This window comes from Oreochromis niloticus, linkage group LG7 (genome assembly GCF_001858045.2).
Source record: "Oreochromis niloticus isolate F11D_XX linkage group LG7, O_niloticus_UMD_NMBU, whole genome shotgun sequence".
NCBI lineage: Eukaryota > Metazoa > Chordata > Actinopteri > Cichliformes > Cichlidae > Oreochromis > Oreochromis niloticus.
In genome coordinates, this window is record NC_031972.2 from 60909046 (window position 1) to 60925950 (window position 16905).

Here is a 16905-nt window from a genome sequence, read left to right on the forward strand (position 1 = left end):
GCAGTGGTTTTAGTTTATCCTTTTCCTAAGCACATTTAATGCAACCATGAACTTCTGACTTTGATCTGTAAGTAACACTTGCTTCTGGTCTTTAACAGTGAAATGTTGGTGTTGCACCCAAAACATCCTCGATTTGTTTGTCTTGGGAATTCTTTCTCTTCCTTTAAGACTTGAGTTTTTACTAACAGGAGGAGCCATTTTGCTTTCAATTAACTTCCACATTTGATGAAGCATTATTGCTGCCTTAGAAAGTTCAATGGCGGATGGTGCTTTACTTAGCTCTTCTAATTCCACTGCATAACAGGAAATTCACTAGGAGTAACAATAATTCATAAAAGCCTTATCTCAGCGTCTAGTAACAGCTATTTAAAGACTGAAACAATTTACACTAAGCATCAGGCAAAAAATAAAAAAAAAAACGAAAATATTATTACCCATTATTACTGCACTGTGTGCAACAACAACTGGAGAAAAACGTTTTGGTATAAGATATTCAGAAACACAATAAAGCCCTGTCAGCAGACCATAAATGAAATATAGATCCATCTCCTTGTGTAGGAGAGTAAGAATTATTTTCTCTTATGGAACAAAGAGAAATCAAGACTTGTAGTCAAAATCATTTATTTTTCTTTTACTTTCCATCAATATTTTTTTTCTGTTTTACATAAAGCTTGTCACAAAGGGATACATACATTCAGTAGGGCAGGTCAAGAGATGGTCAAATGAGAGCTAACGAGACCTGATTCTGTTTAATAATCAATACTGGGGGAAAACAAACAAACAAACAAAAAAAGGCAACTCATCTTATGTGGCAAAGCCTACAGTCTGAGTTAACCTGGTGATATCACAGATCAACAGAAGAGTAGACAGGTAAACATATGACAGACTGCAAATGTCTTAAACAAGGCTAAAAGAAGAATGTCTTTTAAAGCAGATAAGCAAAAGAGGCTGCAATAAACCATAAAAAAGCAGTGTTACACAAAGGCCGACTGGTTAAGTGTTCTACTTTACAGACAGAAACAGAAACCCTATCAGTGGATGAAAGGCGTGCAAAGAAATGAGCATGTGGTTTGTTTTTTTGTTCGGTTACCAAAGACAAACAAAGGATTCACAAAAGATGTTCATATAAAAGCTGAATATTTGCCTCTTAACAGTCACTTCTGCTGCAATCGGGCAGCTTTGAACTTCGACACCCTCTTTGGGGCTTGCTGGGGTGGGGTAACATCAGGCGCCACCTCCTCCTGTTTCCTCTCTAGTATTGTTGGCAGAGCTGGTGGAGAGATGGTCAGATGAGGGACAGCTGAGGGCATTGGATCCTTTTCTATTACTGTACCTGAAAAAGCCTGAAAAAGAGGAATAAGAAAGAAATAACAGTAAGGAGACTGATGTTGGTGGTGTTGCATCGCACTTTCATATATTTGTGCTCGGATATATTGCAGAATCTTTCACACCAAAATGAGATTAAGAACTATACAAAGAAACGTGTAAAGGTAACAAATACTAAACAAACTTAAAGCTCTTTCCAAAGCTGGGACACTACTTAAAATGAAATAACACAAGTGCAGTAACTTTGAATCATGCAGACCATACATTTAATCAAAATGAGTGTAAAAACAAACTCAATGCTGAAACTTCAGCTCTCTTTCACCTCAAATCTGCTGGGAGGTTGCAGCAACACTGCTGTGGGACTGTCCTCTTCTGTGATGCCATCGCTGGTGTCGCTGTGCGTTGCCTCGTCATGACTGAAGCTGCGTCCCATAATTCTGCGCTCCTCAAAGTCTGCAGCGCTGCTCTCACTTGTGTCGCTGCACACGCTGTTCTCTCGACTGCGTGATTTCAGTATGGACTTCCTAGGTATGGGTTCCCCATTTTTCACATCTACAAACAACCTGATTAAAAACACAAAAACAAAGTAAGAGTCAAAGCAGCTAAACATGAACTATATGGAAAAAAGTACTGGGCCACCAAAATGTTACTTCCACAGAAGCTGCTCGAAATCCCATGAAGTTCCTGGGACACGTTATTTTTCCTGATGTTAATGCAAAAGCAGGTTTATAACTCTGAGTTACTGAGTCAGCACAGTGTTGCCAACTATGAATATGCTCTCAATGTTGACGTTCAGTTATTGAGATAACAGCGACTGAAGCAATGCTTCTGCTTTGCAGTAATGCCACTAGCAGCTGATCAGAGAGAGGGAAGAAATTTCCCCAAACCTATTACAGCACTCAAAATCAGTGAGCGCTTTAGAGTGACCCATTTCTTCACTGGTTTGTATTGCTTGATTTTGTACACGTGTGACAATGGGACTGAAAATACAATGTGGCCAATTTTTTTCCATACTTCAAACCAGAACCTGTTTATTGCCAAATTTCAATTTTAAACACGCAAAATTCATTCGTTCATTAAGTCTAACTGCAATATTTTTACCTGTAAATGTCTGCTGGTGTTGTGATTTTGTGAAGTTCGTGATGAGCATGTCCATTGCTGTGGCCATTTTTCTTTTTCCTCTTCGAGTGTTCCTTCTGCTCTTTCCTTTCACTAAACTTCAGTGTGGTGTTTTTGCCTGTATTTATTCTCACCTGATGCAAAAGGCAGACACATGGAAAGGTCAAGAGAAAACTCACAGAAGACTTACAGATGTTCTAACTTATTCACTGCTCTAACCTTCTTGGGTTCGACTGTGTGAGAAAAGTAGATAGTAGGAAAATAATTGGCTTCCTCTTCCTCCTCAAAGTCTTCTTCCTCTTTCCTGTCCTGTCTAAGTGGTGCTGTGCTGGAAGGCAGCACGCTCCAACCTGGCTTCAAACTCAGCCCATTTACTGGAGTCGCAGCATCTGCATCTTTCTCCTCTTCTGAGGAAGAGGAAGATGTGTCCTCACCATTCATGTCTCCATTATCAGATAATCTGAAGGGACAAAAAAACAAAACATCTAAATTTGAAAAAGAACAGGGAAAGAGCAGGATTATTGATCCTCATACAAAAACAGAAAAGTATCTTCACATACTTGTCCTGCTCATCTTGTAGTTCCTCCAGTTTCTCGAGTTCATCCAATCTAGCCCATAGCTCCTCCTCAGTCATAACGCATTTCCTGCTTCCACTATCTCTGCTTTCCTCCTCATTCTCCTCATCCTCTTCTTTAAAATCAAAAACCACATCCTGCTTGGGCTTAGAGTTTGGCTTGTGAGCTATTCTTTGCTTTCCTGTTAAAGCGTACAGAAAAAGAAACCTTTAAACTATTCACAGCTACATATGAATTTAATTCTGGTGTAGAATTAAGCAATGGGTGAAAAGCTACATTGCTTTCTCTACGGCCATGATGCACAAGTGAAATGAGGTCAGAAGAAAGGCTGACAAAGATACCTTTGGTGACAACAGAGTCATTGTTTCCAACCTCCTCTCTGATGTCAACATAGTCGCCTTTACTCTAAAAGAACAAGAACACTACAGTTAATGTTTTTGCCCCCATTTATGACTTGCACAATAACTTATGTGTGAGACAACTTGTTGGTAATGCAACATACAGCAGAGATGGTTTCCAAATCCTTCGCAAACCCAACTCTGGCTTCAAAGTTTTTTATCGTCTTGGACAAGCCGTCTAGTTCATTCTTCACATCTGTAGACAGCAAATGCATTTTCATTAAACTGTGCACTTAGGAGGGCAAACTGACAAAGCCACATGTGTCGAAAAAAAGACACAGAGACAGCAGGCAGATTTCAATGAAACGCTTCAAAAAGAAAAAAGACAACCAGCTTGTAAAGAGTTAAAATCCTAAACAAGTTGTGAAGAGAAAAAAAATGAAAAATGATGACACAAACAGTTCATAATATCTTCTGCCCTGAATACTACTCCGGATCATTAAATCTTCACAACAATTAAGCCCTTTCACTAATAGCAGCAGAGGGCCCTTGTTTCCATGGCAATCGGGAGCCCCTCCAGTCAGTGCATCAACTGGAAGTGAGGAAAGGTCAAACACAGAAGGCCTGACAACTCAGCCGCTGTCTGACACATTTCAGCTAGCTATGTTTGTATTACAGCACTTAGCTCTGTAATAGCAGGGTGGGCAGGGTCAGGAGATGGGGGAGGACGAGAGCGGGGGGGTTGGGGGTGGCGCTGCGGATGGGGCTGTGGCAGCACATTTCTGCTTCACTAAACATTCTAATAATGTTCACATCAGAGATCGTTACTTGGGCCCATTTGACTTGATATGAGATTTTCAGACCTAGAAATGAGCAGCGGGGTTAACACACACACAGGGAAGCAAAGCTGCACACAACTGATGCGAGATCGAACAAAGCCGCCGCAGTAACGGGTTACGATTTGACCACAGAAAAGAGGAACAGGTAGGAACTGTTATCCTACGGTTCACAGCCTAAGCAGCGACAGCGGTGATCTGAATGAATGCAAGAGCTGCACGGACAATGAGCCCTGCAAACACTGCACATTGAAATAAATGCACGTCGAATGTGTCTGCAACCCGCTATGACAAACTTCCAACAGCTGTAGCATCTTTGCATACGTATGACTGCTGTGGTGAATCGTTACACGGTTTAAAGTTTTTCCTTCATGGATCTGCTCAGACGAGCTATGTTGATATGATCAACTTGCGCCCTCTGCTGGATGAAAAGCAGCACTAACAGATTATGTTAACGTCAGGCAGTAAGTATTCAGTGAGAAGTGGGGAAAAAAAAAAAGTTTAAAAAATACTCACATTTCATCCTGTGATCAACAATTTTTTGAGCTTGCTTGGCAGAGCACTTGGCGAACCAGTTATCACCCAGCAACACTGTGACCTCGTTGGTGTGTACCAGTTTTCCGGGCATAAAGGCCAAAGGGCCAAATGGTACCTGCACGTGTGGAAAAACAGAGCGTAAGGAAAAAAAAAAAGGGAAACAGGTAGAGCAAATGTAAATAAAGGAGTAAAATGTATATAGGTGTGAACTTTTGTGTATTTTAGAATTCTCTCCTTTCCTCTGTATTTTAAATAAGGTCATCACTCACCATGATGTCATATGACAGTTGATCTGGCAGAGTTTTGAGGCGGTCATTCAGGGCTTCATAGTCACCCGACACCTTCTTCCTGCAAACAAAACGTTTCTCCCATGAAACCACAGCTCTCTGAAGCCATCCTGTCTAATATGGTGTGTTTCAATTCAATTCAATTCAATAAAACTTTATTGATCCTGAAGGTTGACCCCGAAGGAAATTGTCATATCTTGGGATAAGTTGAAATTTAAACAATGGGAAGCAAACAATGGAGTAAAGGGGGAGTGCCTGTTTTCCATTTGGGGAGGGCAAATGTGGCATAGCAGCTAAAGTAGCCTCAAGATGTCACTGTTTTTCATTTACTTACTCTTATTACTTATTTTTTTGCTGGGCATTATAAAACTTTAGGAATTATAGGAAGAGAAACTGACCAAAAAAAGAAAGAAAGAAAAAGGACAAGCTAATTAAAATTTCTTATCATATTTATACAATAAAGACCACAGAAACCCTCCGCAAAAATCACTTGACCACTTTGTAAATGGACCACAGCTACCAAAGCTTTATGCCAGCATCCCCAACATAAACTACTGAATCAGGCTCAGCTTCCAATGCCTTTTACAGCAAGTGTTATATTCCCACTTGAAAGCACAGTGCTGCCAACTATGGAACGCCAGGACTGCCATAATGAATTACTTAAATACACCATTAAATAATTAATTAAATGTGTCAATAATTAATTAAAATGGGAATTAATTAATTAAATACATAGTTATGACACATGTATTTAATTAATTATTGACACATTTAATTAATTATTTATGTATTTCACATTTTAATTAATTATTGACACATTTAATTAATTAATTATTGACACATTTAATTAATTATTTGTGTATTTCACATTTTAATTAATTATTGACACATTTAATTAATTATTTAATGATATATTTATTTATTTCATTTTGGCAGTCCTGGCGCCTGGCTCTCACCATGAAATAATTTTATCTGTCAGCCTCACCCATCAAACTCAGGGGGCGGGGTTAACGCTGATCGACTCAAAACCATTGCTTTGGCCTGGTGGCCATTGTTTTTAGCCCACAACAACCGGCAGAACTGAACTTTGAAAAACCCTGTTTGTGTGTCACCAAAAACAGTTTTAATATTTTTTTAGCCGAGAATGTAGTGGTTTAATCTTCATATGTCTGGTCGGTTTGTCAAGATACAGCCTCTTTGCAAAAGTGCTTCGATGATTTCGGAGATGTCTGCCCAGTCTCACGGCAAAGCGTGGGATAGACCCGCTCGCCTCGCAAGCAATCGAGCTGTTATTACCGCCGACAAAGCGCAGGCCCCGGTACACAGCTGTAATAACCCCCGCTGACACTGACTTATTTTACTGAGGTTATATTTATCGGGGTGTTATTTCCTGATGTTCGTATGTGTCCTACGTGTTTCAGTCGCCAATTCTGAATTATAACTAACATTAAAAACATGTTTAAGGAGGAGGGAGAGCAAATAAATTCGATTAACAGCTGATCTTTGGGTTTCTGTTCAGTAATCAGCGTGACCTGCGTATAAACGCAGAAGAGAGATAACGTTAGTGTTTCCGTCATGTAGTAGCTGCTGGCTTTAACTGTACAAAGGTGGTTCGACACTATGAAACACATACAGACTTCATGATGTTGGGCTAATATTTTTATTGTGAATATTAATCATGAGGGTAAACGGACCTGTACACCACGGAGCAAGATCAGCATCTCCATGACATCTTCAGATCTCTGAGTTAACACAGAGTTTCCCAGCTGACTATCTAACTGTCATCTACGAATATGTCACGGGTCATATCAATATGATTTTACAGAAAAGCATCCTTAATACTGCCAACTATTCCAGAGACGTGAAAATCTACAGCATAAAGAACACAAAAATATAGCAGTCTAACGAAACACCGTAACAGAGATGAACCGTCAGTTTGTCGCAGATCAAAGTGGAATGAAAGTGATTGGTTGAACAGTTCGTGATCTGTGTTATCTGCATTTTCATCAGTGTAAGAGACTCAGCAGCAGATTAGACTAACAGTTATACATTTAATAAATTACCAAATGAATCCACGATCGAACCTGTTCCGACAATTTGAGTTTGTATTCCCTCAGCTGCAGACTCGCTGCTGTTTAAATGTTTGAGAGGAAGATTAGATATAAAGCAAACGTCAAACATAGACTCAGTCTGCGGTCACATTTGATATGAGGCCAGCACGGATATTGGCTGTGTCCTGTTTTAAGATCATACATGTAAAATTGTTGTCTGACCTCCGTCGATCCAGCCGCTCAGAGTCCGTGGTTACCATGGTTACTGCATAAGCAGCTATAATGTAAACATTACGCAGCATGGGTGTTTATGTTTTTCATTGCAAAAGAACTGTCTGAATGGTTAACTGACGTTAACTTGGATAAATTATAGTTAAGGAGTATCACAGATAACGCCCATGTGAGCTGCTGAAATAAGTAGGCTATTACTGAAATATACGTGCTATATCATAAACTACAATATAAATAGGGAGGTCCTATTAACATGTTTAGTTTTAAAGGACACCTTCCTGCCTTTAGTCTCATTCATGAGCAGTATTAGTTTTCTTCTAACATCCAGAAGTCTGCACGATGTGTTTCATAGTTTGTAACAAACCTTTTACAGTTAAACATAACATGACCGAAAAAGAAAAGAGAGAGAGAGAGAGAGAGAGAGAGAAATCACACAAATTATATGTTAAGCTCATTTATTTTTAGTTAAGTAAACTCTAAAAATTCTAACATAGCTGGTGCTTAGAATACAGTTAAATAACTATTAAAAACAGATGATATAATATTTCTGTCCAGGTTGCAGTCTTCATGATGAACACGCTGTTGCAAACTCTGCTCCTCTCGGTGGAAATGCGCCTTCTCTTTCCTCTTTGTATAAAAACATTTTAAAAGTCAGTTTAATCTCAAAATTCACTGTTAAATCCGAAACACACCAGATAAAGAAAAGCGAATAGTTCAGTCTAACACATGTGCCAGTGAACCATTAAACGTCTGTAAAACTATGCAGTTATGAAACGTAACTTTAACCTCAGCCAAACCGATTTGCTCAGTTGTAAATAAAACAGCGAAGTAAACGTGACCCGACAGACAAAACCTGAGTGAATTAAGTCCAGCGTTTAACCACTGAGAGCTAAAACTCAGGTGAGGTTTCAAAGCTGTGTGCAGGTAATTGGACATCAGCTGCCGATAAAGTGGCTTCGCCTACAAAGTGCTCTGTAAGAAAACAAGCTCCAGCAGCTCTGCGATCGGGAAAAATACTATATTTACTTATGTTGTGCAGAAAAATGCGCTGACATTGCGTTATATCGAGCACCGGCTGCCCAGTTAAACTGTGACTATCACCAGGTAACGTGGGCGTGTTTCTTGAATTAGCAGCAGGTGTTAAACAGCTGACAGGTGAGGAGGAGGATGCATGCAGGTAAACTGAGGGCCTGCTGAGCTGATCGCTGGTGTCGTGAGAAACATGTCAGCTCGTTCTTTATGTTACAGAAGCACAGAGACACAAGACCAGGCGGAAAGAGACGATCGTTCGGTGAAAATGAGAATCTGCGAATGCAACATGTGGAACGCGGAGAGTGGAATATGTAAACAAACCGGTTGACGTAACCCCCCTCGGTGCACTCTGCATGCTGACTGTTAGCAGAGCTACTGAAATCTCTGAAAACATCTGAGCACTTTTGCAAACATGTTCTATGTTGACAACCTGACCAGACGTGAAGATTACGGCGCGACATTCGCAGCTAAAACACTGTTAAAAGTGTAGCTGGTGACAGAAAAACGGGGTATTTTAAAACTACACCACCACCATTGCTGCCTGTGATTTGAAACGCATTCTGGGATACCTGGCTGCCTCAAGTCTACAGAAGCGATCGATTATCTAGGATCGACCTGTTTTGACTTACATTGCACGGCAACCAATCAAATGTTAGAGAAGCTGCATGGGCAGCGTTAACCCCGCCCCGTGAGTTTGATGGGTGAGTCTGACAGATAAAATTAATTCATGATGAGAGCCAGGCGCCAGGACTGCCAAAATGAAATAAATAAATATATCATGAAATAATTAATTAAATGTGTCAATAATTAATTAAATGTGAAATACATAAATAATTAATTAAATGTGTCAATAATTAATTAATTAAATGTGTCAATAATTAATTAAAATATGAAATACATAAATAATTAATTAAATGTGTCAATAATTAATTAATTACATGTGTCATAACTATTTATTTAATTAATTAATTCCCATTTTAATTAATTATTGCCACATTTAATTAATTATTTAATGGTGTATTTAAGTAATTCATTATGGCAGTCCTGGCGTTCCATAGCCAACAGCCCCCTCATACTGGGTAATAAATCCCTTACTCCAGTCATCTGTTGGAAGAGTATTTTCTCCTTTACAGTCTCCTATTGCAATCAAATGTTTGAAACCAAACTTTTTAATGAGCACTTTAAAATCCAATTAGTAAACAGCTACAGCAATGGAGGCAATAGTAGTTTTCTGTAGCTTTTGTAATGCATTTTCAGTAGGATTTATGAATTTTACATTTATGAACTTTGTATGCAGTTACATCCATACGTTGTTGGTTTACAAGCAGTTGGATTAACTGACAAGCAGACTGAATGTCAGGTGAAGCCTGTTCCCTTATTTCATGACAAGTAATACAGATAAAAGATCTTGAGTCGATTATAAGTTTTTAACTTGGATTTAGTAGCTGTTTACTGGAGGAGATGTTGATGAATGAAGGCCATTATTATGGTTAAAAAACAAACAAACAAACAATGATCAAGAAACTGGCCTCACAGCCTATTGTTCGTCAGTGGAGCTAGTTTCAGTCATTGTTCAAAGGCACTGTTTATAAGGGTGGGGAAACCTGCAGTCAGCTGAGACTAAAGAAGTCACTTGAATGAGTGATTTAAAACAGAATCTACTTCTTGTGAAACAAACAAAATGAACCTATGTAATCTGGCCTACAGAAATGTCAGATTACACGTTAGAGAAAACACGTGAAAGCCCCTGCGTATTTTTGAAAAAAAATAAATATCTGAACCGATGAAACCACGATTTACTTGTACCTCAATGATAGAAAGCAAAAAGTATGGAGAAGGAGAGAAACAGCCAATGAGCTGAAGAACACAACATCATCTCTCAAACTTGGTGAAGACAATGTTATAGCATGGGCACATATGGCTGCCAGTGAAACTGGGCCAGGAGTGTTTACTGATGATGTAACTACTGACAGAAGTACATACGGTGAAGTGTACAGAGCTATACTCTCTGTTCAGATTCAACCAAATGCTGATCAGAAGGTGCTTCACACTGCAAATAGATAATGATCCAAAGCAAACTGCAAAAGCAACCCAAGAGTTTATCAAAGTAAAGAGATGGAGTATTCTTCAGTGACCATGTCGGTCACCTGATCTCATCCCAACAGATCCTGCTTTTCAAATACTGAACACAAAACTGAGGGCAGAGAGACCCCCCCAAAAAACAAACAAGCAGCAGCAAATGAAGGTGGCTGCGTGAAAACCTAGCAGCATTTTATGATGTCCTTCGACAGACATTGACTGGAAAGGATTTTCATCCACGTATTTAAAAAGATCCTTATATTTACAAGTATGTTTGTTTGCGCAAATAGTTTTAAGTCTCTGAAAATGGGGGAGTACGTATGATTAAAAAAAGCCAAACTGTGTAAATTTCATCATAAATCTTCTACTGCGTGCTCCTTTAATGGGCCACCACAGCAGATCATCTCCAACTCATATACACATATCCTCCTTCACTGTATCCATGACTTTACTCTTTGGTCTTCCTCTTTCCTTTCTGCCTGGCAGCTCCAAAATACCAACCATCTCTCCTCTACACATGTCCAAACCATCTCAATCTTACCTCTTTAGCTTTGTCTCCTAAACTGTCCTGTCAATATACTAATCTCTATCCCTATTGGTCACTCCCAACAGAAATCTGAGCATCTTCAACTCTGTCACCTCCAGCTCTACCTCCTGTCTTTTTATCAGTAGCAACACCTCTAAACCATACATCATAGCAGGTCTCACTACCATCTTGTAAACCTTCCCTTTCACTCGTTCTTCTATCCATTTGTCAAATCACCCCTGGCACTCATCTCTATCTACTCCACCCTGTCTGTACTCTATTCTTCACCTCTCTTGTACACTGTCTATTATTTTAGATCACTCACACACACTTCACTCACTGTGTTGAAAGGATAGAAAGAGTATTTTGAGCAGTGGTGAATTTAAAAATAAAGACATTGAGAGGGGACCTTTATATTCACAGTGCAATACAGTGGCCTCAGCATTCTTAAAGATATTTTTCTGCTTCTTCTTTTGAATTTACTTACTTTTTTGTTTTTTAATTTGGGAATAGGCAAATTTTCTGCCAAATCAGACCCTTGTGTAAAAGAAACGTGAGAGAAACTAGACTGAATAGCGTATAACTGGACTGGATTAATGTATCAATTAGGGCTGCTCAATTAATCGAATTTTAATCTCGATTACGATCTGGGTTTTCAACGATCATTAAAAATGACTGAGCCGATTATTAGCACCTCCCTCGTGCTTTACTCTCGCGCTGCTCCGTGTGGCAAATCGAGCGCACCTCTCTGCGTTTCGAACACGGGTCACAACAATTAAGAGGACCCGAGGGAAGCTCGGAAAGCTAAGCAGAAGTTATTTGGAGAGGAGAGGATAATGGCTGCTGAAGAAAGAGTGCCGTTGGTTGAAAAGAGGTAAAACGACTTCAGTGGTGTGGAAACCAATGTTCCCTCTAAGCTGCGCACGTGCGCAATTGCGCACTGCTGGCACGGTCTCTGCGCACAGAAAATCTGCGTTGCGCACAAAAAAAATCTAACCTGAATTGAAATTAAAATTAAAACTTTAACAATTCTGTTTTGCAGTGTTAGTCAGTAAGTGACTGGCTGCTCCTGTATGGGATTAGAACGATGCCACCTTATCCCATAGTCCAGCCAATGATGCGATTCACATTCGTATATACGCAGCCAATCAACGTCGCTGACAGGCTATGACAGCGTCCTTATGTGCCGACACCGGTGTTTTAGCTAGCAAAGCGGCGTGGCTGATGTGCAGTGAAGCCACGTTAATGACAACGTGTACAACCATTGGAGATGTGAGCAGGACAGACGGAACAATTGACAGAAAAAGTGTGGACTTTACACCAGTTTTTAAATTGTGTTGATCGGCCACGTAAAACCAGAGTTATGATAAAAATATCTGCAATGTTTGGTTTTCTTCCTGAATACTATCGTTGTTTATATTTACTGCGGGAAGAAACGGTAAAAACGGCGTTTTATAAGGAAAACGCTCGAAAGCACTCTCCGCCTGTGAACAAAAACAAAACCAAAAAAACCCCCACCCTTTCCTATTGGTCGAAAAAAGTACCGTGTCGACCAATCAAAAAATGATATGGCAACGTGGCATCTAGTTGTTAAGAAACGGGGGGAAGTTTTAGGAGTGACGGCGGTGTTCTGAGATGTGAGAGATTTGAGACGTTTAGCGCAAATCTTGTGTAGTTAGTGTGTAGTTAGTGTGTAGTGTAGTCAATAGTGTTGTTGGTGTGTCAGAACAATGAGGCGGCTGCTGAATGTTACAGGTGTTACAGCAGTGATACATCTCCTGTTGTCAGGCCTGCAGGTATCAGGCTGTTGTTCTCCTTTATCTCATAGTGGACAGAAATTATTTTTTTGGAGCAGCACAAATAATTTGTGTGGCATCAGATTTGATGCAGAACAGCTGATTGTTCTGTAAATAGTTTGAAGTGTTTATTTAAAAAAACACCTTGGCTGCATTAAAAAAAATAAATAGCTGCAAAAAACTTTGTTGTTTGCCAAACTGAGTTACTTTTTTGAAGTAGTAACTATATAATTAATTGCCCAACATTGGTCATTATATACTGTATTTGGCAGACAGAGTTACAGGACTCTCTCCCAGACCACAGACTCATAATACAAGTCAGAGCTTTATGAAAAAAAAAAAAAAGAAAGAAAGTTGTGTTTTCAAAATTGGAGTTCAAGTTATTTTTACTTCCAATAGTGTTAACATACTACACAGGTCATGAACAGGATTTTTTAAATTTTCATTGTAAGTGGGCTAAAACAGTTAATTAAAAGTAGTCTAACATAAATGTAAATGCTGTAATTTGATTATTTTAATAAACCATGTAACTTGGATGGATTAGATGCTGGCGTGACCACAGTGCACACGTCTGATGTCGCTCACAGTGGTCCAAGGGACGCTCAGGGAGTCTGTGTGTTCGCTCAGACAGATGAAATATTAGAGGGAACATTGGTGGAAACATTATGGGTTCGCGGAGTCAGACGTGGATCAAATATTGTGCAGTATTTTGAAGTTCACTAAACATAGATGATTACATTTTTCATTTATTTTTTATATTGCAAACATTTGCACTGTAATCAGTATTTGCACACTATTTTATATTATTTTTTGACAATCTTTAAAGCCATTATTGTTAAATAAATATCGTCAAATAATCGAGATCTCAATTTCAGTGAAAATAATCGTGATTATCATTTTTGCCATAATCGAGCAGCCCTAGTATCAATAATAACAAAACAGGGATTTATCTCACGTCAGGTCCGTGAATGCTAATAGGAGCATGAGGTAGATATTTATCACACTCTGCACGCCCATATAGTCTTTAAAAGCCCTAGTTAGTGGAAATGAAATCACCTGTGTGAGTCTGTCGAGACTTACAGGACAATGTTTACACATCTGTTATAAAGAAAATGTTTTATCACCCTTTTACTGATAAGTACTCTCTTTCATTTTACACATAATGCAAAATAAATGTAATAACACAAAACCTACATGCACTTTTCTTATTTTAATCAATAATACTTAAAACACTGATGCTAACACCCCCTGCTTAGAATCAATGGAAATGCATTTACCGTAGCAAATCTACCCTGTAGTGAAGCCCCTACACAGTCATGGTCCACTCACACAGGTGTTTTTATCTGTCTCTTAAGAGCTCTACTATCTCTTAATGTCTCTCTGTGCATACACCACATGTCAATTCCCTTAAATGCGTCAATACTTTTAGCATCTTTTTTTTGTTAGCAGCTCTGCTAATCTATGTCTGCTTACAATGCCTGTAGTATAACAAGGCACAAAAACAGACTACTGCCACTGAAACAAAGTAGTAACTTCCTCAAATACGACAAATGGCAGTGTGAAATATACTATATACACTTAAATATTGGGTCACACCTTTAAATCTTTGAATTCAAGTACTTAAAATCCATCACCTAAACATCCATTTACAAACATTTGTGAAAGAACGGGTCTTTCCAAAGACTTCACTGAATTCAAGCGTGGTACTGTCATTAAATTTATTTCCTACTAGATAGAGTAAAAGTATTTCGGGAACCATTCAGGAAGTGGCAGACTATGTAAAGTTTCAGAGTGAGGTCACTGAGTAATGAAGCGCATAGTAGACAAAAGTCGTCATCACTCTGCCGACTCAGCAGCTACAGACCTCCTCTGGCATTAAGATCAGCACAAAAGCTGTGCGTTCGGAGCTTCATGGCACAGGTTTCTATGGCTGAGCAGCTCCCGTAGGTGTAATGTGTAAGTGGCCCAGTATTTTTGTCCATATACGGCATCTCTGCATGTTTCCCTTTTGTAAACTACTTGCACGTGCACATTTAATAAAATAAGCCAGTTTTCTTTTAATCAGCTGTGCTGTTGCAACACAATTTGTGCTAAACAAATACATCTAAATTTGTTGATTTCACATCAGAGTGAAGTCTGTCCTTGAAGACCCACAGGTCATAGCAAGCAAGGACTGACGAGTATCAAGTAAGAGAAATGAGATGGACCCACCCTCCCTGACATGTTACTTCTCTGATAATACTTTGTTCTATTTATTAACCAAATTCTGTTAAGGTGCTTCCATGTCACTAACCTGCTGTTTTGCATCACAGGCACTGTTTATTGTTAAATACTCCAGGGTTGTTGACAACACTAACAGTAACACCTACAATAAAAAGTCAAAAATCTGTGCTGTGAAATGGGGCCTGCTGGAACCTGAGCAAAGGTCAAACACTTCATTAGGAAATAAAAGAATATCACCGTGTGGGTGTGCACAAACTTGATAAGCAACTGATGTTTTCTGTCAATTTAGAACATATTTATGACCCTAAAGGAATCAAATTTTGGTTATAACAGCGTGTTTGTGCAAAATAGGGCAAAAAAATGGGGATGTCTAAACCTGATATAGTAAACTTCCAAACTACACTGAAGGAATATTAGAACATGAAGAACCTACACAGTGTACTCAGTTAATGCAAGCATATTTTAAAAACAACCAACTTTGTGCTCAAGTTCATTGGTGCTTTCATGCTTACCAGTGTTGAATCCGACTTTCACAGTCTTTCACCACCTGTTTCAGGACAAATAATTTTAGTAAGAATCAAGCTGATAAATCTACGCAACTTACACAGTCTTCAGGTGGAAAATCTAAACATTTAAAGCATCTGTGATAAAACATTCATTTCACCGAGGCTTTTACTTTACCCCGGCTGCAGACACAACTGCCCAGAGGCACGAATTTATATGTAATAATAGTTTGAAAGTCATCACACACAGGGAAGTAGGTCAGCAACTCCGAGGAAGTAGGACGAGACAAACACGGCTGTCAAAAAATTAATACATTTAAAAATGAAGCAAAAAAACTGAAATAAAAACACAGTGTTTTTGTGTCTAGGTGAAATTTACTTCCCAAAGTAAAGAAGCAAACAGCACTGGTATGAAATTCTTTTTTTTTTAATGCCAAGAAACGAACCTAGCTGAGCACGCCCTCCTACAACATTTAAACTTGAACATGTGAGTGTCTGCAGGAGGAGGAAGCTTCTCGAAAACTGAAAGTCAAAACAACAAACACTCTTCGTGTAACCTGTGAAACAATAATGGCACAAATGTCTATATCTGCTGTAAAAGGTACTTCAGCAAGTCCCAGCAAGTGGTTCCAAGACCTTTCCCGGTGCACCATGTGGCCAGTGGCAGACGGTGGCTTGGCTAACGTTGCATACTAGCCAGCAAAACGTTTCGCGACAACTGGTGATATTACCTTTTCGTGCTCCTCTCGGAGCCTGATAACTCCGCCGAGGTGTTCTACATCCACTTGACCCTTTTCAGCCATTGTCAACCCACTTGCACAAAAGAAATTTCTGGTGTTTCGTGACCCCAAAACAAAGCTCAAGGGCTGTTGTGAGTCCTAAAGAAGTGTTTATGAATGCAGCAGCAGCTATTCCTGAGACCCGTTCTGCTCGTATTCATCAATGGGGCAGTGATAGTTATCCACACTTTCGGAAGTGATATCATCTCACACTCTCATTTCAGAATTTCTGCATGATTTCCAAAAATATCCACAGTCTGAATATCCGAAGATTAGCCAATACTCCTTGTCACTCTCGCTGCGCCATGCACCTCCGTCCAACTCCAAGAACTCAACCGTTATTCCAGGGTGGTATCCGGTCTGAACTTTCAAAATAAAAAACTTCGGTTGTATACTTGGTTTAGCATTAACAACAACAACAACAAATACAAAACGTAAAATTAAAGAAAAACAAACTAAAACAATTATACTTTTGGTGGACAGAAGTGAATAGGAATAAATCTGGTAAAATTACAGTCACAACAAAGTGCACACCTTGTTGTGGCTTCTTTCTACTCTCAAGCCCATCCTCCCAGTTTCACATCAGCAGGTTTTTCGTAAGGCTAAAAAATCAGTCAGTGTTGGATTCACACAAGAAGTAATTCAGCTTGCGTATGGAAGGTTAAGG

At 39.2% G+C, this 16905-nt stretch overlaps 1 protein-coding gene across 4 annotated transcripts; it reads right to left on the reverse strand.

The window, feature by feature from the left end:
- Positions 1 to 604: 604 nt before the first annotated feature.
- On the reverse strand, positions 605 to 16590 carry uri1 (URI1 prefoldin like chaperone). Of its 4 annotated transcripts, none has more exons than XM_003447129.4 (11): positions 16191 to 16590; positions 15469 to 15503; positions 5001 to 5079; positions 4711 to 4846; positions 3523 to 3614; positions 3362 to 3425; positions 3006 to 3201; positions 2665 to 2905; positions 2428 to 2579; positions 1649 to 1889; positions 605 to 1343 (listed from the first exon to the last, which is right to left on the reverse strand). In XM_003447129.4, exons 1-11 carry the CDS (start codon positions 16260 to 16262, stop codon positions 1155 to 1157), a joined length of 1497 nt encoding a protein of 498 aa, XP_003447177.1. In that variant the 5' UTR covers positions 16263 to 16590; the 3' UTR covers positions 605 to 1154. The 4 variants fall into 4 exon arrangements, with proteins under 4 accessions (XP_003447177.1, XP_005471139.1, XP_013127957.1 ...); XM_005471082.4 differs by lacking the exon at positions 16191 to 16590 and adding an exon at positions 16065 to 16142; XM_013272503.3 differs by lacking the exon at positions 16191 to 16590 and adding an exon at positions 15638 to 15868.
- Between the last annotated feature and the right edge of the window lie 315 nt (positions 16591 to 16905).

Bases quoted from the DNA above. Each gene is read 5' to 3' on its own strand.
- uri1 (XM_003447129.4), bottom strand. From the start codon at position 16,262: ATGGCTGAAAAGGGTCAAGTGGATGTAGAACACCTCGGCGGAGTTATC. The intron at 2,580-2,664 runs GTTAGAGCAGTG...CTTTTGCATCAG, and splicing joins ACACAGTCGAACCCAAGAAG to GTGAGAATAAATACAGGCAA. The intron at 1,344-1,648 runs GTGAAAGAGAGC...CCTCTTTTTCAG, and splicing joins AACCTCCCAGCAGATTTGAG to GCTTTTTCAGGTACAGTAAT.